A 23,896-nucleotide genomic window follows, 5' to 3' on the forward strand; every position below is an offset into this window, starting at 1 on the left:
ATGTCCCGCCACCTTATACCACGTTTCGTAGGAGTCTAATAGAAAGATCCGGAAATGTGTTCCAATTGCTTTTGTAAAAGATAATGTAATATTGTCTGAGTTATACATTTATGCTTATAAATAGAATTAAATTACAACAAGAGATATTACATTTTAAAATTGAACAACGTTAGCGTACATAGAACCTAAATCAAAACGAAAATAAATTAAAAGAAAATCGAATTTCTATAATTTTTCTCCACTTAAATTCAACATATTATAGTAATTGTGGTCGGGAAATCGTTCCAGTTCGATGTAATCCATTTCAGTTAACAGCAATTTATCAAGCAATTGCACCAATTCACTAAATGATGGTCGCTCATTGAAATCCTCGGCCCAACAGTAATACATAATGTTGTATAATTCTCGGCGGCAGTGTTCAGGTTTCTCTAATCGATAACCATCACGTACCTAAACATGCGTTGAATATAAATTTATTTTTCAGATATTTTTATTTTCAGATCAATTTTCCAACAGTTTTCTTTTTCTCTCTGTTGGAGTAAAACACACATCTCGGGCATGATAATACTCGAAGCTTTTTTTTTGATATTTCATTTGAATTACATAATATCATAACCGAAAATGTATATCCCTTCGAACAATTTTTCTATTTTCCTTTCTCCTCTATTTCATCTCTTTTGTTCATTTTATTTGTATTCCATTACATACCTTTCGCATAACATCTGCCGCTGCTATTCCAGGATATGGAGTTGACCCTAATGTAACAATTTCCCACATCAAAATTCCGAAACTCCAAATGTCTGACTTTACCGAAAATATATTGTCGTATAACGACTCAATCGCCATCCACCTAGAAAAGAGGAAGAGAAAAAGAAAATGGAAAAAATAGTCAAAACGATAAAAGGATTCAACTGAAAATTGTGCGTGCCTTGTCGTGCCTCCCTGGGAGGTGCGGGAAAACGGGAAAAGTGCACCATTCAAAGACTTTTAAGCATTCATTCACATTACCGATCCACGAATTCGATTTTCAAATAAAATATATTTTCTGACTGGTCTAGTGAAAATCTATCATTTGACGTATAGTACATCATTGTTCAGCAGATATTCCCGGTGATATACGAGAAAATCATATCAAAACACGCAAAACATGCAATTTCTCGATACCTTTCATTTGACACACGATTTATGAGCGAAAACATCCAGAAAGACTAGTGAAAAACAGGCGAAACAAAACAAAATCACTGCTCCTGCAACTTTACTACAAACTTCTGTCCTTGTTTTGGAGTAATTCTCGTTGAGTTTCGATAACTCTTTTACGACAGAAAGTTAGGTGGGCACCCAAAACAGAGGTAAACCACGAGAAATTCATTTAAAAAAATTTATGGTGGGTCTTAATACAGCCAGCGTATTTCCCTGTTTTCCGTCGGAAAAAAAGTTTAAAAGTCTTTGAAGTGAACACTTTTCCTGTTTTCCCGCACCTCCAGTATAGTTTTGTGGCGTGTTAGATTTTATGCGAAATAGAAAATGTTTGCTAATTTTCATTGTATGCACTGTATTATGTATACGAGATGTAACATTGGCTCGAACGCCTTTGTTGTATAATGGAATATACCATACACACACATTCACATAAAAGTCAATGGGAGTTTAAATGACAAAAGCACTTTACCTAATCGGCAATTTTCCTTCACTTTTCCGCTCATATACTTTTGAGGTAATAACATCACGTGCAAAACCAAAATCTGCTACTTTACATCGATGATCGTCGGTTATTAATATATTTCTGGCAGCTAAATCTCGATGGATGATCTGAAAGCGGAACAGGATCGAAAATGAATATTAAATTGCATTTTTCAGCCAAAAGAAAAAAAATTCTTTTTGTGTAATTCAAACGAAATTTATTCACCCCTCGAGATGTAAGATAGTCCATTCCTCGCGCTACTTGGTACATAAATGACGTCAGGTCACCCGATGTGAGAACATTTGATTTTCCATGAGTATTTCCATAATGTCTGCAAAATTGAAATTAGAAAATGAATTTACTGTATGATGGTTCGTCGTTTTTTTTTTTTCATGAAGAAGAAAATGGTAGCAGGATAGAAGGAAATGCCAGAAAACGGAGAGAAGATAAAAATTTTTGAAATTAAGTTGAATTTAATTGGAAGATTTCTTGATAAAACTGAATGTTACTATTGCATCGTAAATGGAGCTGGAATGTTTTTGTGAAAGGGACGATAAATATGATTGTTTTTAGGCGTGCTACACCGTACACATTCTATACTGTGCGCATATTTTCCGCATGAGATAAGGAAAGCGATCGTAAAGTTAATGGAAAATTGGTTCAATTTTAATTGGCTGGAATTTCGGGTTAAATGTCGAATATTTACGATCTTTTACAAATTTAGACATTCCGAATCTGGTGTCATTTTTGATGATAGACTATAATAAGCGTTGAGTCAAGCTCGATACTTCGTACAATTCGTTTCTTTCAGATGTTTTTTGTTTAAACTTTCCCGTCAGGTACAGCTTTAGAGGTCAGAGCGTGCTAAACTACCTCGAACACTTTGTAGACAACTCTAAAATAGTCGGAATCTTTGTGTTCGGTTATTGTAGTTTGTAGTCGGTGGCAGTGGGTTTCCGATCATATGACAATGTCCAATGATACGGTAGGGAACGTATTAAATGTCAAATTTTGTGAACAGGTTGATCTGTTAGGTGGAAGCTGAAGATGACCTGTGTGGTTCAACCTGGAGTTGACCTGATTGTAATACGTTTCGATGTGTACATCGTCAACGGCTACAAACCTTTGGAGTAGTATCTATCACAATGATCTGAGTTGACCTGATTCGAGTCTTAGTCGATGTTGAAATCTAACAATTACATGGTGATGGGATGATACAAGTTTACCGTTTAAATCTGTTGCTGAGCATCAGCCAGCATCCATCTGCTAACATCGAAAGTACAAAATCTCAAACTGACACTGTTTGGCAGCGAAGTTTAATATTGGCAAATCTCACATGGTAAATGTACTGAGTGTGTGAATCGACGATCAAATAAACTGAAGGCAATGAAATTCAATTAAATAATTTAAGAAATTTTTTCCTAATTTAACAAGCTTCCTTCTTTGAGATGATGTTTGGAAAGCTTTGTAAACTTTGAATTGTCTCATAAATTCGCTAAATTTATCTACTCGTAGATACTTTCAATGTAGTTGAGGCAATCTGAATGCATATACTTTCATGGTACGAATAATTGACGCGAAACAAACTAAATAAATCGCTAAATCATCAATTCTGGTGACATCACTTAAATCAATAATCTATTTCGAAATATCGACGTTCGATGCATTATTTATAGTCGAACCGACGGTTATCGCATTTGCAAGAACCGATTCGAAGTCATTTTCGATTTCGTAACATTATTGATATTCAACATATTTAATCTATCGAGGGACATTTATAATTTAAGAGTGATATCGCCAAATCTTCAGGTGATTTTTTTAACTTTGGAAACAAGCGGTCTCCGATTTTAATGAGTGATAGCTCGTTGGATTCGTCTTTCAATTCTAGGAAACACGTGTCTTTCACTTTTTCTTTAAAAAAATTGTTTTCTTTGAAAAGCGCTCAAAAGTGAAGACATGTCAGAGGGTACCGAAAACAGTTTTTCGGCAATAACTCAAGAAAAAATTATTTTAAATTGTTGTAATGTTGTACGATTGTCGGCCTTGAAAAGACCTACAGGTGGAGTATACGCACCGCTTGGTGCTAGTTGATCCACTAGAGTTATGACTAGAAATATAGTGAATGTTCGGAGAGTCCGCCTTTTCTGCAGCTTCAATGTACCACGGAGCTACAGAAGTCTTGAAAAAAAAGTTGGTGCCAAAATGTAGATTTTTTCCTTCTGTCTGAGGGCCCAACTGCCAGAACAGCGTCTGGAACGGTTCTACGTGAGTAATTTTGTATCGTCTACTATTCCCTTACCGTATACGCTTCACTTTGACTCGAATATAGGTCGTTACAACATATCCAGTGTTAGTAATTCTTGTGAAAAATTATTAAATTTTTCTCCGAGGATTTTAGTCAAATAAAGTGTTAGCGTATAGCAAATGACCTCAGGACTACGGAACAGTAATTAGTTTTTCAATTAGACCAATATTTGCTACGTGACAGGAGTTTGGAAAACCGTTTGCTCCCACTTGATCGTATCGTTTTTCCAAACTCCTGTCGCGTAGCAAATATCGGTCCAATTGAAAAACTAATTACTGTTCCGGACTCCTGAGGTCATTTGCTATACGCTAACACTTTATTTGACTAAAATCCTCGGAGAAAACTTTAATGATTTTTCTCTTGATATTACTAATAGTGGATCTGATATATTCGCGACATAGCGAAGCGTTTTTCTATTGATAAGGTGAAAGAATAGTAGACAATAAAAAATGATTGAAGAAGTACCGTTCCAGATGCTCTTCTGGCAGTTGGGCCCTCAGAAAGAAGGAAAAAATCTACATTTTGGCACCAACTTTTTTTTCAAGACTTCTGTAGGCTTGCAGCCCAAAAGTACTGGATTCATTTATATGTGCAACGATAGTGGGTGAGGCCAGCTACACCACCCCATACTCAGTTCCGTGGTACATCGAAGCTGCAGAGAAGGCGGACTCTCCGAACATTCACTATATTTCTAGTCATAACTCTAGTGGATCAACTAGCACCAAGCGGTGCGTATACTCTACCTGTAGGTCTTTTCAAGGCCGACAATCGTACAACATTATAACCATTTAAAATAATTTTTTCTTGAGTTATTGCCGAAAAACTGTTTTCGGTACCCTCTGACATGTCTTCACTTTTGAGCGCTTCTCACAGAAAACAAATTTTTTTAAGAAAAAGTGAAAGACACGTGTTTCCTAGAATTGAAAGACGAATCCAACGAGCTATCACTCATTAAAATCGGAGACCGCTTGTTTCTCAATCACCTGAAGATTTGGCGATATCACTCTTAATTTGAAATTGTTACAGCGATGACCATTTCAAAAATGTTTCATTAGGTACATTAGGTCATACAGACTGTCAGCGTGTGCAAATAATGTGTATCCTTTTTTGCCGAAAGACCGAATACCGGGAAATCTACCCGGCCCAGCGAAAATAAATAATGAAAAGGAGAAAAGAAGCGGGAAAATGACCGGAAATGGGGAAATGACCAAAAACCGAGAAAGTACCAAAAATCGGGAATTGACCAGAAATCGATAAATGACCAGAAATCTGTCCTTGCAAAGGAGATCCGGAATTGATTGAAAAACTAGAAAATCGTAAAAATAGCGAAATGAGTGAGAATTGAACAGGGAATCAGAAATTAAAATGATTAGATGATGTCATTGAACTGTAAAAGTGATACAACAAAAATTTTCGCAAGCTTCGCTCCCGCCTTTCGAATGATATGAAGAAAGTCATTGTTTGTCAGCATAATGGTAAAAGTTATGATGAAATGATGCCATATGTGTTCAGGAAGCTTAAAGAGAATTCACGCAGGTGTGTTCTTCGCTGGCAAAAACATTATTTGCACACACGTGCCTGCCTAAAACTATTGCGAGTGGATACTTGTAGGTGGCCTGTCCAAATGTAATAGGAAAATAGCTAGTGATCTTTATACATCGAACGGGGATAGAAAGAGAGAGAATGGAGAGACCTATATTCATAAACAGAGTGATATTTGTTTAGCATTTGTTCCACTATATGTATGAAGAACAAACGTAACATAAACGTAGGAATGTGTAAATGTTTGCCTTCGTATCCTAAAGTAAATAAAAGTTGCTTCTATAGAACATTCTGCTTCCGACAGTTTTCCTAATTAATTATTAAGAAAATTCAAACAAAAATTTTTAATTTAACGTACTTTATGCAATAAAATTCATTTTACCTTTCTGCTCTTGAATTTCTCAGGTACGTCTGTAATTTTCCTTTATTTACATATTCCAAGATAACAAAAATTGGCTCTTTTTCAGTACAGCTGCCCAAAAGTCTGACAACATTTGTATGCGGTTCAAGTGATTTCATTACCTTGAAAATGGTTATTTAATTAGACATTCATTTCTCCTCAGAGTTGTGTGTATTGTACAATATGAATATAGCGTAAAGTCGAGCAAATATTATCATTGTTCCACTGTTATTATGTAATATGAAAATTATATGGAGAGAGAGAGAGAGAGAGAGAGAGAGGGAGAGAGAGAGAGAGGGTATGTACAAGTTCGAATGCTCCAGCAATTTGTGAATACATTTTTGACTGTCTTAACACTCCATACATTTTCTATGACAACATAATAGCATGTACTCCAATTATGGAAAGCGGTTTTTAACTAAATAGAAAACTTTAAGCGCACTCTCATGCCAGGCGTAACAATTAATGATGATGTACAAAAATGTGGGGATGTATTTTGTGTGTTGTGTGTTGCGAATTGGATTGTATCAGAAAAGTGAAACGGATTAAACTGGAAAAACAAAACTACTCAAACATCGGTCATGTATGATTTATATGTTTGTTTGAGAGATTTTCATTTTTTTTTCAATTGAATTTTATCCAACAAATTGTAGAAGGTTTTTCATTTGATAAAAGCCAACCAATTACCCAATAAAGAAATTGAATGCGAAAATTCAAAAGATTTACTTATTGCTGCGACAATCGTTGAATCAAACAATTGCCCGAATTGTTTATTTGATGCAATACAAAAAAAACTTAATAAACAAAACGACAACTTTTCCACAAAAAAATAAAAAAATTGATTACGTTACATGTGGTCAGAACATCCATTTACGGTAAATATGCAGGAACAATAGTTATTTGCGTCTCTGTTTCGAACGACTGATTCTAGACCATTTAGCGAATTCACTTCTTGAGGGAATATTTTTAAAGTGGGCCAAGCTCCGTCGATTTTTGTTTGTATGTCTAGACGGCCCTTGATCCCACCTTTTCTTTTAGTGGTGGAAGTTTAAAAATCGAAAAAAAAGTTTTTTGTCCTTGATTTACTGCCGCTACAGACTATGGACATACATGTGTGTGGGTTCATTGGATACGTACTGTCCAGGAGATACTGGGTAAGCACAGATATCTAACACGTTGGATCAACGTATACAAACAGACATCAAAAACAGCATGTATTTTCCTAAAATTAAAATTTTTGGCTTTGAGTGGAGTAACACTATTCCCTTCGTACAAAAAAAAACTATTCTATGCCCTTATGGCAAGTGGGGTATCATTGTAAAGCTAGGTTAAGCCTGTATCAGGACATTGACCCAGCTAAACTTTTTGAAACTCATCGAAATTTCCGGCCTTCGGCATTCTTTTTGTTATTTTCGAACATTGATTGGGAATATGTGAGATATCTGTGCTTGTCCCGCATCTCCTGGACAGCGCATATCCAATGAACCCCCACACATGTTTGTCCATAGTCTGAAGCGGCAATAAATCAAGGGGAAAAAACACCCTTTTTCGACTTTTGAACCTCTGCCACTAGCCAATAAAAAAAATTTAACGACTGCGGTTTTAGACTACTATGGTATCTAGACATACAAATAAAACGTCGCTAAAAAAATAGCTCCGACGGAGCCTGGTCCCCTTTAAATTAAAATTGCTCCGTTCGAAACAGAGACGCAAAAAATTGTTCATGCAAGGGGTCGAAAAATCCTCGTTTTCGGCCCCGTAACATAAAAAAATGCATGACCCGAATTCAATTCAATTCAATTCCGAAACTCTCATCATTATTTTTTGTGGGCAGTAATGTCTACTTGAATGAACGGTTACCAATCAATACTATGTGTACTCTAGTCGCATTGTGCACAATTTGTGTATAATATTGTAACGCTCTCTCATCATATAACCGACAAAAAATTACCTGCAATTCGGAATGTAAATCATTTCGTTCGATTTCGGTTGCATTTTCCTTTAATGTCTTGACAGCAACGGTTGTTACTCCTTTGATTCCTGGAAAATCGAAAATAGATAAAATGTATACGAAAGATAATCCATTGGGGAGTGAACATAATATAACATTCCATGAACGCTGTGCGGAAAGGAAACTGTGTCGTATAGGAACATTTGCGTAATAGAAAAGAACTTCTTTCTGCATTGTAAGTACTTTGAACTAAGTAATTCATTGGAAAAATATTCAAAGGAATCTCTCGATCGGATAGAATGGGAAATTTAATCTTCTTAGTAATGGAACTTTACAGAATTTTCAATTTGACAAAATACATTAGGACGGACGGCAGTAGCAAACTATTAATTAGAATTTGTTTCCAATTTACCATATTGAATATATCGAAATGAAACACTATTCGCTCAAAAGGTCGACAATTAAATAAAGACAAAATCGTGGTGCTAATACTCTATATCGGACGCAGAGTGCCACATTCATTTCCTTAAATCGACTGCAATAAATAAAATTTCCTTTTCATGGTTAAAGTGTTCTCTTCAACAATAATATATCTTCCACTGGTATGTACACCTAACCTACATTAGTCCGACACATCGTATACACCAAGCTTTCCAACAAATTTTCACTTCATTAATTTTCGAAGCAATAAAATGTTCAAAATACCTAAACTCTTCCATTTCCAACAGATAATTTTAAGTTATTAAATTTATGAGCCAACACTTACACACACAGACACACACATTTCATACACAATGTCTTCTTATGGACCAATTTTGTAAGCGGAAGATGTATAACTCACTTGTTTATCTCTTGTACAAAATGTTCCATATACTATAAATTCCAAAATGATATACGTACCATCAATATCAACGGCTTCACATCGCCACACTTGTCCAAAAGCTCCCTCTCCCAGTATATTGAAAAATTTCAATCGATGCCTGGGGAATTCCCATCGATCTGATTTCATTGGTGAATTCACTATAGTACTACTTGTTGATAGCTGCGACGTTGCCTAAAATTAAATTGAATAAGAAAATTTATTAGCATTTGTTACGTTGCATCATATAATGTGTGTGTAATGTACAACACAGGCAAATTGTGTGAGAATAGGATGTGTGTTGTAAAAACAACCACTCCATTCATTTAGCAACTCTTTTATTATTCGTGCTACGCTACATCCATCGGGGGAGAAAAAAAAGAAATTTCAATTTACTTTTATGAGTTGAATTACGTTAGGCAAGGCACTTTGGTGAACGGTTTTCATTTTCTATTTTACATTCGAGATTTTGAACCCGTTGAACTAAGGGCGATAGAATCTATTTTTTGTAGCAATTATACGGAGAAGACTTAGTCTAGACAAGCATATGACCAGTATTATTATCGAGTCTATTACTTCCATCGATCAAAGTACTTTTATTCTGTTGATTTCAAATCTTGTACTTCAATTTTTTTAACATGCATTTTACAATATAAAGGACCATATTAACAAGAGCTTGTCATTATTTTTGTCATCGTTATCGATAACAGATGAATAGCCGTATGAGACAGGTTTTCTGTAGAGCATGTCTCTTCTGTACGATCTAATTCAATATATAATTCTAATTTTAAAAAATTCCTGAAAAAAATTCGATTTTTTTTCAGAATTTTTCAGAATTAAAATTCTTTAAAAAAAACCCTGCTTAGAACCCCTTAACACCCTTAAGACAAAACAACAATTTTTCAAAATGGAAATGCGACGACTGGACTAACATATAACCAGGGGGTGACGTTGAATGGATTTTTCGCACATAAGTGACTCTTTTACACACATTTTTATGGAGTGTTCAAGAACACTCGATTTTATTTTTTATGGAAATTATCTCACCTGAATATGCTGATTTTCTCGTTCCCATGGAACATATCTGTTGCTAAATGCCGTTGGTCCATTCCAATGTTGTAATACCATAGAATTGCGACTGTCTTCGGTAATCGTACTGCTAATATTGCTTTGGTTTGACTTTTTGGCCATTTCTTCTTTACTTTTTTTCTTCAAGGATTTTCCAAAGGCACACAAGTTCTTTCGAAATATTAATATTGCTATGATGCCAGCTGCTAAAAATATGCCACCAACGGTAAATAGAATCGGTAATACTTTCAGTGAATGGTCGTCTTTCAAATTAGTGGGGTGCTGATTGTTGTTTGCGTGCTCTTGTTGTGTGTTATTGTTGTCGACCGCTACTAGCACTGTTGTTTTATTATTTTTGTTGTCGTTAATTTCGTGTGATGGTTCATTTTTATTATCGTCACCATCAGCAGAACTGGTATCGTTTTTAATGTAAGTGTTTGTTTGATATGGCGGATAAAAGTTGAGTGGTGGCGGATTGGCGAGTGGTGGTCTACCACCCGGAAATATATTAAAATGGGGCAACATCACCGAATCAGCGTTTGGTGTGTAAGTTTGCCGTGTGGGATTCATACTGGGATTTTTACTTAAAATTTCCACATAAATTTGATTTTTTGATGTGACTTTTCCATCCGATACGGTGACGTAAAGGAGGAAATTTTCGTTGCCACGACCGAGTAGCGATTCATTTAAATAAACGTTTCCGTTCGGATCAATTCGAAATGGTAATCGTTCATTCGTGTTCTCCTGATTGTATGGCCTTATTGGTTCCAAATCATACGTTAAGACGTCGTCTTCGTTGTCATGTGCTCGAACGCGAGTAATTTTAGTGTCCACTTTTTCATCTTCGGGAATTTGCCAATGTCGTTCCAAATGCATAACGGGAGGTGTATTTTGTTGGAATACAATTTGGCCAAACGCTGCAAGAGAAAGAAAAAAGGGAACACTCACAAAAGGTAGAATAATTTTTTGTTTATCTGGGAAATATATGTAATTTATATGTTACACAATTCGACACACATGCATGTATGTATATGGAGAGTTTGGCCCAGTGCCAGCAATGATAAGTCAAATATTTTATTTTTAGTTTCAGCAAAACCGAAACCCTCAGCGTTATTTATTTACGGTAAACTTACACTCCCTAACGTGTCTTGTACCGTAATTTAGATGCTTCATTCAAATAGTGAATTCTTCGACGAACTTTCTCGATTTTCCATTCATTCATTTTTAGCTTAAAATGTGAAACTTACAGCCAAAGTCTAAACTGTCTAACGACCGTATTTATGTATAAATGTGAACAGTATCAAAACCTGGAAACGAATTACAGAAAAGCAATTTAAATTTTAGCAGATTAACATCATTTTGTTCAATCCAACTAACATCGTATCCGAATTTGCCTTTGAGAAAAATGGAATAATTTTTTAGCAGAAAAATCATTTCGTTCAAGTATTTCAATCTTAAAGCACAAATAACCCTATAATCGGATGAATATTGAGTAGTTGACTATCATAGTCATTCCATGCGAATTGAAAAGACTTTCTTTAAAGCGAATATTTTTTCCAGAAATGATGAGAGATTGTTGTTCTTTCCGAAACGACAAGATTATTATGGAAAAATGCGTATAATCACAATCCAGCCAATACGCCTATTCGATTCAGTCCACTGCTAACGATTAGATTCAACCCTCTGTTACAATCGATATAATTGAGCCCTCTGTTGCACACAATTTTGATGTGCTTATTCCGTTTGTCTGTGCCCATAACCTGTTCAAAAATTGAATCTCTGCGCACTTCGATTGCGCTATGCAATAATCTTATTGAGTTGAGTAAATTGTCCATTACCAATTACCATATACTTTCAGGGTCTCGAAAGAGGCGCCAATATAAGATTTTCAATCAAAAAGTGAATATCAAAATCGAAAATGCACGATTTCACACTATTTTTCATATTTTGCTAAATTTTCCCATTTTTCCCTAATTTTACAGTCAGAGGCAGTGAAATTTCGGCATGAATTTGCTTCAGCTGTTCACCGTAAAACCGTATAAATAGTTTTCATTGTTTGTGTGTCAACTGAAAAACAGCTGAAGCAAATTCTGAAATTTCACTGCCTCTTACTGTAAGAAATTGTATTTTCGGAAAAGCTTGTGAAAATATCGAAAAATGTATTCGTAAATAGTCTAAAACATTGTCTTTCAATGTCGTTATCGTGTTGTAGCATTTATAAAGTCTTCTATACTATATATAACCGGATAATGGGTCCGGAACATACGTAACATAAGGAAACCTTTATGAGACGGATATTCGCGTGGAATGGCGCTACTATACAGTATTATGCCAATAGCAAATAGAAATGGAATGATTTAATATCGTTCAATATTTACCCATTTTTAAAGTTATAAAGTTAAACTCAGCCATAATGAATATCGCAGAGATTTTATTTTTCATTTAATTTGTTTGTAACGTAGGGAATATTGGTAAGTTGAAAATGCTCTGGCAAATTGAACCACTCATTATATATTTTCGGTATTACGTACTCATTTGAAGAGCAATAATTTTATTTCAAAATTTTGAATATTTGCATTTTCCAACCCTTTTGAAACGCCCGTTAAATTACGGTGAGTGATGCAGTCATATAATTCCAAGAAATATCTCTATGGAAATGAAATGTACAAAATGTGTAATCCAATTTCGAATGCACAATTTATTATCAATTATAGTCTGCAGCATTATTGATAGGTTTTTAATAAATATTAGCTTTTCATAATTATATGTTGGATGTATAGTGAAAAAGACCAGCAATAAACCGCATTATAAATTAAATACATTAAAAAATACGATTTTCTCAACCGACTGCATTATAATGCAATTTCGAGAAAGTTGTTAATTCTGAATGCAAAAAAATCATTCTGCATGATATTACTGTATCGAGGAAAAGTGACTGTTGTTTTCAGACTATATAAATGTGGCAATTAAAAATTAAATACTTTAAGTAAATCCGGAGACAAATGTGTTTGCAGTTTAATCCATATTTTTTACGAGCTCATGTCAGGCATGAGCGCCGACGGAGAAACCTCGGCGGCGGCTAGCCGAAAAACATTTCTCGGCGGCGGCGAAAAAGTCGGCTTGAGCCGGCTTAAAACGGCTCGGCTGGAGGTTCCTTTTAACTTTTTTTTTTAAATAAAAACGTTTAGATAAATTCATGGAAAATGAACTAGTAAGCATGAAAATGAAATTGTACGGAAAGCGAAAATGTAGGTAGATTAGGTTGTTCAAAGTGCAAGTGGAACTGGTCTTGTTACAAGCAAGTCTCTAAGTCTAAGGTTCACTAACACGTCAAGTTTTATTGCCTCAAAACTTGAACTAAATGGAAAATCATGCTCCAGTACACTCATTTAACTCATTAAGAAAATGGGTTTCGAGAAGAAATCGAAAGCTCACGAAAATCAAGTAAAAATTGAAAAGAAAAAAAATCGAGAAAATTCGCAAAGATCGATAAAGTTTTCTCAAATTTGTGAATTAACTGATTGTGCGCCTTCGGCTCGTTCCGCAAAGGTCATACTTGCCAAAACAACAAACTTAGAAGCGAGGACGTAATATACCATTCTGGAAAATTCATGAAAATTCAAGAAAATTTTCAAAATTTTCTTAATTTTGAAAAAAAAAAAAATTCAAAAAGTACTTGAGCTGCTTAGGATCAACAGGAATCTCGGTTTTCAAAATTATTTCACCCATTCACCTTTCGAAATCTTTATTTCATTTTCCAGCCGTTTCAAGCCGGCTTGAGCCGTGTTTTTGGCACCGGCTCGGCTGCGGCGCGGCTTGCTCAAAAAGGGCCGGCAGCGGCTTGATCGGCGGCTTATTTTCGGCGGCGCTCATGCCTGGCTCATGTTATTGTCGTTTATTTCAATGCACTATTTATAGAACTAAAGATCTGCACTTTGTTCAATGTACTTGTACTTTGGTGTACATCAGTGCAAATCTTTCACCCCGTTCGTCCAGAATTTTCCCATTTATTCCACAAGGTTTGCTTGCTTGCTTGCTTGTAAGCGTACATGGTTTCTATCAAAATAGTATTCATTTATCTGTTGTGGATGGCAGATTTTAGGCAATATCGTGAGTTGTAGCGACGTGAGAACGACAAGTGAAACAATAGAACAATAGAAAAGAGGCGTGTTTTAGCTAAACAAAAAATAAATAAACTTTTCATTGAAAGAGACCAAATTACGAGAAAAATTCTGTAATTTTGACCCAATGCACAAACCCATTTGAGCTCAATCTAATAAACCGATTTTAACATACAGTTGGTTCAGTCAACATACTTTGGCACAAAATTTGAAAATGTCTTAGCTAAATCAAATTTTGCGCCAAAATATAATAGACGGGGAAGCACATAATTGGCTAAGACTTTTAAAATTATTAAAAAGCTAAAATTGGATTTTCTAAAGATTGGACGTATTGAGTCCATAGAGGCTATGAAGAATAAAAACTGAAGTAGTAGTCACAGTCATTCAGTTTTATCTCCGTTGTTAAGATCTGATTACTTGACATTTCTATTTAAACAATAGAAGCAGACCATGATGTACGTGAACGGAGACCAAAACTGTGAGGACAAGTTTAAGTTTGAGCATATATTCAGTTGAAGGAGAAAATACCATTACAATAGCACACAAATAATTTGCCCCCCGTTTTGATTTCGTGTAACGTCGATACTAAGTCGAAACTAGTTTGTAATATTTCGCAAATTGTTTTTCTTCTGAATTCAGATATGCAACAAAAAAAAATTATTAATATTTGACTTCTAAATCATAGGTCAATGGTCTATAAATACCTTGTAAAATAGTTGTCGAGGTATTCGAATCTCTTTTTATTATAATTTTGAACAGAATTAGAATTGTGATTGCGATTAAAATTGCTTAGTAAGGTTGAGTCGTCGCATATTCTATGGAAATAACAGAGAGACAACCTTCAAGATTTTCAGCAATCTATAGTGTGTACCGATTTTAAATGTATTCATTTACCATTCGCTTAATGGGTATACATATAAAATCGAATCTGATTCTTCCGTGTGTGGGTTTTTTTTACATTTTTTTCTTCTTATTTTCTGTTGAATAAAATAAAATATTAAGACCCAAGAGTGGTTGACGTCATTCCGTGTTTCCGTAAGATTACACGCATGTTTGTACTTTCATTTTTATAAGTCTGGTTGGACGTTGTATTTCGTTTCGATTCAGAGGGAACGACGAGTTGTGTTTTTAGAGTTGAAAATCAACTGTTGTATAATAATAACTTTTTGAAATTATATTTTTTCCTCTCTTTCTTATTAGCTGTGTGTTGCAAGATCCTGAAACTGTTTTTTTTCGTCTTCTTTCATTTCCAAAGTACAAAATTGAAATATTTTTTTCTCTCTTATTTCTTCAATAAAGAAACGCTTTGTCGGATAAAAGGCTATAAACAAAAAAGATAAACACTGGTAAATAGTGACTTTTAAAAATATTTTCAACAGATTATCTCCAGCCTTAAGAGTAAATTTACTTTTCATGGGTGTTTAGCTGAAAATGTTACACAACTTTGTAAGGGTTTCATGAAATGATATAAATAAAATCGATGGGTGTAGATGGGGTTTGGTTTGGGTAGAGAGCATAAAAACTTCTGTGGTGAATGTATCGCGGAATACAAAAGACATATAGATTGTAAATATCGATCGGTTTCGTCAATAACTTATTCTGTAAATAACATTGAATGAAAATGTCTGGAATTTTTTCCAGAAGTATGAGACTAAATATAGCATTGACAAGTAAGCTTTTAAACAAAATCGCGTTGATAATTTGACTTTCCATTCAGACTTTTATTTTATTTAAAAAAAAAAAAACTGAAGTGCTGTACGTGCTGAAGTTGTTATCTTTTGATTGGAATAATGTGCTATTGAGTCATAAGATTTGTTCGAACAGAAAATGCAACGAATCAATGATCTTCGGTGGTGGATTCTTCTTATTTTTTAATTGATTTCCCTAATGGATCATTCGTAACGCTAACATTTTGACATTACGAGTAAAATATTTTCCCTAACTTCGATGTCCGGAAACATTTCGATTCCTCCGACATACCGATGAAGTGAAAAGGTATGCAAAGTTGAATCAGTAGCACTTCTGTTTTTTTTTTTGTGTCCATAGAGACCGGAGGCAGGAAAATAGGTCGCTTCAAAAATAAAAATCGAGCTCTCTTGAAGATTTTACATTTTGCACAACCGTCTGTTTGTTTGTCAAATATTAAACATTGAAAAATGAGGGTAGACGTAAAGAAGGACTAAAATATCAAGTCTGCAAGTCACTCATGTTGAGCGAGAAAGAGAAAATATTACATTGCATATCAAATGGACAGATGATAGAATTGTGATGTCTGTTGATCATCCGAGGCGAACCCGAGGTAGAGATGTGCGGGCCGCCCGAAAATGTCGGGCCGCCCGGGTTTTTATCCGGCCCGACCGGGCCTGGGCCGGGCGGGCTTCAAATCTGTCGAGCCGAACTTGGACCGGACCTAAAAAACCAAATTTTTGGCCCGATTTTCAAAGTTTCGCGCACTTTTTTATATGAAATTTGCTTTCGGGCCGCCCGAAAATGTCGGCCCGTCCGAGTTTTTATCCAGCCCGATCGGGCTTGGGCCGGACGGGCTATAAATACGTCGGGCCAGTTCGGGCCGGGCTTTAAAAATGAATTTCGGACCGGGCTTCGGGCCGGACGGGCTTCAAAAAAACATCGGCCCGCACACCTCTAACCCGAGGTTAATACACACACAACACGTCCATCACTTGTGCCATAAAATGGGAGATATTTTACTCATCAATTTGAATCGTTTCTGAACTTTAACCAGACCATGAAATTGTTGAAGAACTGACTCATTCGTGGAATCAAATATGGCTTATCAGATGATTGATCCAACCATGGACTTTGTGGACTTTAGTAAGGTTGTAATGATGTAACGATGTCACTTCAATCCATTGGCATATTTGTATGTGAATAGCTTAGGCGTGCGTTTGCAGAAATTTGTGTGGAAACAGAGATTAGAAGCATAAAGTGGATGACGTTCTTTTGATATCGTCGGCGATGTTGTAATTTTATATGTATCTGTATGGTAGGACCAACATTATGCATCAGGTCGGAGAGGGAGTTTATCTTTGCATCGAGACATAAAAAATGATATGCACCTGTATCACACAGGTGCATAATATTTATTACTTACTCTAAAAATGTATAGTTTATAGCTTAACAGTTGCACAAAATACACAACGTCCCTGCTTAATGAACCAGTGTATCTCACGATTTATACCTTTCCAGTATTTAATTAACGTTAGCGCCTAGCCTATAGCCATAGTTAAGTAACCTAGCTCTAAGTCATATTTCTTGTATCGAAATGAGTCAAGTAACTACATTCCGCTATAACCTCACAAACACGATTATCGTCAACTGTGTAAACATATTGATTTTACGGTGTGACAACTGACAGCTGTTGACCTTTCGATTGTGTATTACACAACGAATAGAGGTGCAACTACTTCGGAGTGAAATTATTGCCATTCTGGAAAATTTTACTTTTTATTCGGAGTCAGACAAAATCGATCGTTTCAGCACAAATTCTAAGTTTTCCACGGAAAATCAGAATGTGCTTTTGAAGAATACAACTCGAATCGGTCGGGAACAAACTTTCTTCACATTCGCCATATTTCATTTGATCGTCACAAAAATGTTGATTACATCATCGGTTGCACATTTTTATTTTGACGAGTTGACAGTTTCTATGGAATTTCACAGAAATTAAAACTATCGTCAATGTCATCAGGTAATGAACCATTTCCGTTGGACACTGCAAGTAAAGTTCTTTCCACTAGCATCTCGAGCATGTTCTTTTTAAAGCGACTCTTCAGAGAATATTTCAATGAATGCACGCCTCAAGAAAGACGTTTGTTAATATTTTTTTTCGAGAGACATCCGTGAGTGGTTGAAATCATATTAGCATGCAAAAATTGATACTTGCTACGGTAGTATTTTAGTTGTGCAGAAACAATGAAACAATACTTTAATCTCTGTTTTCCTTCCTTCCTGGAAATTTGTCTGCCAGTGTTTGCTCCAAATGTATGTTGTTCACATTGAGTGCTGTTTTTCTTCATTCCGTTGAAAGCGTATCACGGCACATATTTTAAATATTCATAGTAAAGGGAAAAAAACCTGTCGTTGGCATTGCGAACGAAAATTCATTAACATTAATCCAAAGATACACGAAAATCCGTTTTCTTTTGTCATCAATGACAAGGGAAAAAAGGGGGCGTTAAGGAAGTAACTTTTATGCGACCTGACCTTTTATAAACTAAATGTCTGAACTAACTATTATAAGCTTGAAAGGAGCGAACCATTTAGTATGTATACCGTACGTAAGTAGGAGGTAGCTTAGATATACATAAAACTATAAGTGAATACACACCTGACGACTCACGATGAATACAATGAACTTTTTAAAGGTTGGAAACAGTCGACTAACTACAAACACTGCTTTGACGATTTCAGCAATTCCGATCAGAATTAAATTCGTGATCAAAGGAGAAGGCTTGTGATGAATATCAAATTGTCGAATTAGATTTGTACTTTCACGAAATAGCATCATTCGATACTTCTGTCTCTAGAATGTATTTAAGATCACTCATTGGCATTTTGACGTATACCACAAATTTCGGCAGGACCTTGCCTTGCTGGTATAAACAAAAATCTTTCTTAATTTTTTTTATATCTACTGTGGCATTTACCAATCGCCTTCGGTTCGTTTCTATGACTCGATAAAATTTAAATAATTTTTGCGTATAAATTGAATTGAACAGAAACTTTAATGGAAAAGCACAAGAGAAGGCAGAGGATTTGTATAATTTCATAATCACTTTCAATCAAGAATCGAATTCGAAACTAATTTAAATATTCAGTTTTGCTTAATCGAAGGTTGGACAAATTGAATCAATTTTATTGAGACGAAAAACACTCAATATTAAAAGGAATGTTCGTCGTTGTTCAGGACTAATTTATTTGAATAAGAGGGAAATGTTTTCCTTGCGAATTTCTGCTCTTTTTTTATGGAAATCGACATATTTTCTGGAGCGATTTACATCAATGTATCCACAATGATAATTCAATTATTCAAATGGCTTGAATATTAATTATTGTCATCATCATCAGATATAAATCTGACGATAGCGTAATCATAGAATTTTAGCGATGCGTTACGCAATATTATGGCATCAAGAAAACAATAGATTAAGAAATTTGTTGGAAAATTCAAGTTAAGCTTTTCTAATTGGAAGGTTACGCAGATTGTTTGGTGGCCGGCCCATCAAAAATTACGAAATTGCGGAACCATATCGTTGATTTTACGCTGTTTTAAGACATTCTATTGCACAAAAATGTGGTCAAACCATCGATAGGTCAAACGAAAAGTTCTATCACAAACTAATTTCGTCTGAATGCGGCTATAAACGGCTTTAAGCCAATATGGGTTGCAGTGTTACGATTATGACAAAAAATATTTTCTTATAAAAAAACCCTCAAAGCTTTATAATTTGGGTAGTTGCAGTGTATGACGTAACCCCAATACGATGAATTTGTACATATGTCTCTAGCGTACATTTAGGTGTGTTATCAATTACTAGTTTTCATCAGAGAGTATTTGCATACTTCGAGGCGTGGTTCAGAAGTCACGTTCAGCCGGTGGTCCATATTGCGCTTGTTATTGGCAGTAAAAGACTGTTAGTGAGGTCTCTAAACGAACAAATCAAATCTTGTCGTCATATAGACTGTTAATCTGTTTATCAACAGCGACGACGAAAACAAGCGATAAGCACTAGCTAATAGGGCGTATCGAATTTTGCAAATTTTAAGGACCGCGATAGCCTGTGTGCGGAAAACGTATATCATCGAAAACTGTGTCCGGGCATGTGGTTGATGGATTCAATGGAGCCATGGAAGAAGTCCTCCCGGGCGGCTTTAAGTTTCCGAATGTCATAATTCGGAAAGTTGAGAGTATTTTTGAAAACAATGTTCTAGCGGGATGTAGAGCTTTGAAAACTCTACAAATCTACCGAAGAAACCTATGGTCCAAAAGGTGTCACTGCCAAGATTACCTAACATCGAAAATGTGACCTTTTGGTTTTTGACTTATATTTCCTGAGAGACAAATGATTTTGTTTAGCCTGTGGTATGAGGTGGTAGAGGAGGTCGAGCACTACCAGTACACTAGGCATGTCCCGATCGGATATACTCTTGAAATCACTTTTATAACATTTGTGAATGGAATTTTTAAGAGTGGCCACGTCGCCCACGAAGCAAGTGCAGACACTGCATCCGGTACTGGTGAGTCGAGGACACCTTGGCCAGTAAGTATGCATAATATTCCATGACAGTAGCTGAACTCTTTCACAAAATATTTGTTATTTCGATGTGGCACATGAATTGAAAAACTATACTACGAACTTCAATTTTTCGTAAATATATCGAAAAATATGTATAATCTGTGTATTTGCAACGAAATCGACTTGTTACTACTATTCGTGGGTGAAATAACTAATTAAATCGATTATTTCTCGTTTTTCTCATAAATTCAATTTATTCCGATTTTGTAGTACAAAGTGTGCCACATCGAAATCACAGATATTTTGTGAAAAAGTTCAGCTACTGTCGTGGAGTATTATGCATACTTACTGGCCAAGGTGTCCTCGACTCAACAGCACCGGTTGCAGTGTCTGCACTTGCTTCGTGGGCGACGTGGCCACTCTTAAAAGTTCCAATTAAAAAGTTAAAAAAAGTGATTTCAAGTGATTTCATCGGGACATGCCTAGTGTACTGGAAGTGCTCGACCTCCTCTACCACCTCATACCACAGGCTAAAAAAAAATTATTTGTCTCTCAGGAAATATAAGTCAAAAACCAAATGGTCACATTTTCGATGTTAGGCAATCTTGGCAATGGCACCTTTTGGACCATCGGTTTCTTCGGTAGATTTGTAGAGTTTTCAAAGCTCTACATCCCGCTAGAACATTGTTTTCAAAAATACTCTCAACTTTCCGAATTATGACCATCGGAAACTTAAAGCCGCCCGGGGGAACTTCTTCCATGGCTCCATCGGATTCATCAACCACATGCCCGGACACAGTTTTCGATGATCTACGTTTTCCGCACACAGGCTATCGCGGTCCTTAAAATTTGCAAAATTCGATACGCCCTACTAGCTAATGCTGTCGTTTAACTGAATGTTAATACTAATGAAATACAAGAATTCTTAACTATGTCCTCCACAAAGCGAAAGGAAAAATATTCTTGAAACATTTGACAAGAAAAGTTTCATACACAACTCGAACGATACTATCTTTTTAACTGTGTGATTGCCCTTGGCTTTGACTCTCAAATCTACACTCGTCAATCTGGTTTGGGGAATCTGGTTTGAAAGAACGTATTAACTGTGTGATGGAAGAGTACAATCAAAGACCAATTGAACCACAATGTCCAGTCCTGTGTTGCAATTTCCTTCATTCATTTTTTCAATTGACGTTCAGAAAACTGAAAATACGTAGAAAGAAAGTACTCATTTAAAAGAGGGATAGAGTCAGCATAAGGGCCTATTAATGGCGAATTTATTTGGAAAAATTTATCAAATTTGATTTTGGTAACTTTGGTAAACTTTGGAAAATTTACTAAAATTGGGCCTAGGTCTGCACTATTATCTACTTCCTGTTCCGGCATAATTGACCGATTGTATTTTGCTTCCAAAGCGAGTTTTAAAGATAGATCTTTTCTTCCAACATTTGTGTTCCAATAGATTCCACTCAGCAAGAACCATCGTAAGATGATTTTTAGAATCGAAGGTTCGAGCAACTAATAATACGTTCATACGTATTTGTTCTACCAACATCATAACAATATACGTACATTTCTATCGATGCTATCCATTTCCAGAAGTTAGGAGATGTGGAAAAGAATTCTCATCCAGAAATCTATACAAACCAAACCCGACATTTACAACTGAAATTCTTGTTTGTCGAGAAGAAAGAAGAAAAAAAAAACCGGTAAAAGTACAAATCCAAAATGGTAGAGTGCTAAAACCGATATCATGATAAAGTGGTATTCAAGTACTGTAATGCATTTGCTGGTGGTTCTTTCAGCTGAGATCATCTTAAAATGTAACGTCCGAATACATTTTCCCGCAAGAAATATACTTTCACTAAATTTAAACGGGTTACCCAAACAGCCAACACTGTGACTAGCACGACGATCCAAATCGGTGTGTGATTCATTGGATATCGTTGCCAGTGTCAGTGGAAAATAAGCAACAAACCATTCGAAAAACCAATTAAAAACCATTTAAACCCTTCCTTTGTTTCGTTTGCGGATTTGACTATAAATTATCGAGAATAATTTGCCTTTTCTAACACTAAACACCAGAACCGAAAATCGTTTTCTCATTCAATTAATCAATTTGCCCCGAAGCAATTTACCATATAAAATTCCTATTAGAAAAATGCAATCGAATTGTGTTGTTCAAATTTATTTAAATTTCGTGTTATGTATAGAATTTATAATAATTTTGTTAAGATTTCGTTAAACCCACCTTTGTGAATAAGACATGCTGAAACCATTACAAAATATATCCATACAACAGTTGTATTAGTTGCCATGTTGTTGGTATAAATGATTTCTTGTGATCAACGATTTACTACATAAAAGAAATATTAAGCATTTATTAGCACTACTTGTCGATTTTTCATCATCATCACCACCATCTTTATCGGATGGTTTCGTTTTTCGCATTTCACAATCAATGTAAAATTGAATGCGTCCATTGAACATGAATGTGGAGATTTTGTCACATTATTATTGGGATAATTTACTTTCTTCAAGAATAAAAACAAAATTTTTGATTAACACAATTCCACCGAAACACACACACACAATGCACAACACCAAAAAAAATTGATATAATTTTTCGTTTATTTTATTTTCTCAATTTTTTTTATTTAATTTTATTTCATGCAGACTGTTTAGCCATTCACCGTTAGTCGCGATTTCTCTTTTTTCTTTCAATTATACTTTTATAGAAATTTCATTTCAAACGATAAACTTTAAACATTTTTCCAGTCAAAGTATTACACACCATTTCTCTCCGAATAAACACAACACATCACACCAGACACCCTTTTTTCCAGCCAAAAAATTCACTAATGGGGGAATATTCTTGCAATTATTTCTATATCCGTCAAATTAATTGCACAATATCACGGATCTAAGAAAATCTTCTCAGATTTAATTAATGATCGTTCGTTAATTAAATCGCTTCGGCAACTGAACACATACTCAAAACATTGTTTTGATTCAACCCAAGAAGTGAAGGAAATATATTTTTGCTGCGAAGAAAAGAGTGGGATTCACGAGTTTTGTGTTAAACTGTTTGATTTTTGCTGAATGGGTTAGATCATGAACATTTTATCAATGAATTTGGGTTTCGGGGGGAAAACCACGTTTTAGTTAAATTGACGTACATATCCGCTAGATAGATACGGAGCGAGGGGCATACCACTCGATTTGCAACTCTCTTTTTAAAACGTGCAACTCTTTTTCTCTGTACCTCTTTTGTAACTCTTTTCGGATTTACTTTACCGATGAATGATAAACACAAGGTTCTGAAAGAACAGGTTAAGACACATCTGAGTTGATCACGAAGGCGGTGACACACAAATTTTGACAAATAGATGCTATTTATAGAACATACTAAATACCTTGGATAAACACATACCGGTATCTAGGTTTCTAAGTACAGATAAAAGTGGTAGTCAATGGTACCGATAATTGGATTGCAAAATCTATGAGCGAATAGCAAAATTTATTTTTTCTCCTTTTGATTGTTCTTAGCTTTTGACACAACCAAGCATTTTCTCAACGCAATTCAAGCATGAGTAGTACTGTACATCAATGAAAGTATAAACCAGGTATGGTCTGTTCATACAAACCGGAGGACATAGCGATTTCATATAAAGAAACTCACCTCTCCCGAGAGGTGAGTTTGTTTATATGA

General features: G+C 35.4%; 2 protein-coding genes across 2 annotated transcripts in view; one reads left to right on the top strand and one right to left on the bottom strand.

The window, feature by feature from the left end:
- The window catches only part of LOC119070122, a 57,680-nt gene that overhangs the window by 17,297 nt on the left and 16,487 nt on the right, over positions 1–23,896 (top strand). The gene's annotated exons all lie outside the window — the stretch shown is intronic.
- LOC119070125 (tyrosine kinase receptor Cad96Ca) lies at positions 70–23,189 on the bottom strand. The gene is made up of 9 exons (XM_037174445.1): positions 22,436–23,189; positions 9,786–10,723; positions 8,780–8,933; positions 7,880–7,968; positions 5,911–6,050; positions 1,907–2,012; positions 1,670–1,809; positions 709–850; positions 70–450 (listed from the first exon to the last, which is right to left on the bottom strand). Exons 1-9 carry the CDS (start codon positions 22,500–22,502, stop codon positions 226–228), a joined length of 2,001 nt encoding a protein of 666 aa, XP_037030340.1. The 5' UTR covers positions 22,503–23,189; the 3' UTR covers positions 70–225.

This window comes from Bradysia coprophila, assembly GCF_014529535.1.
Source record: "Bradysia coprophila strain Holo2 chromosome X unlocalized genomic scaffold, BU_Bcop_v1 contig_473, whole genome shotgun sequence".
Classification (NCBI taxonomy): domain Eukaryota; kingdom Metazoa; phylum Arthropoda; class Insecta; order Diptera; family Sciaridae; genus Bradysia; species Bradysia coprophila.

Coding starts and splice junctions, on each gene's coding strand:
- LOC119070125 (XM_037174445.1), bottom strand. CDS start 22,502: ATGGCAACTAATACAACTGTTGTATGGATATATTTTGTAATGGTTTCA. Junction 1,810..1,906: donor ACTATCTTACATCTCGAGGG/GTGAATAAATTT, acceptor TTCCGCTTTCAG/ATCATCCATCGAGATTTAGC. Junction 851..1,669: donor GAAGGAAAATTGCCGATTAG/GTAAAGTGCTTT, acceptor CCTCTTTTCTAG/GTGGATGGCGATTGAGTCGT.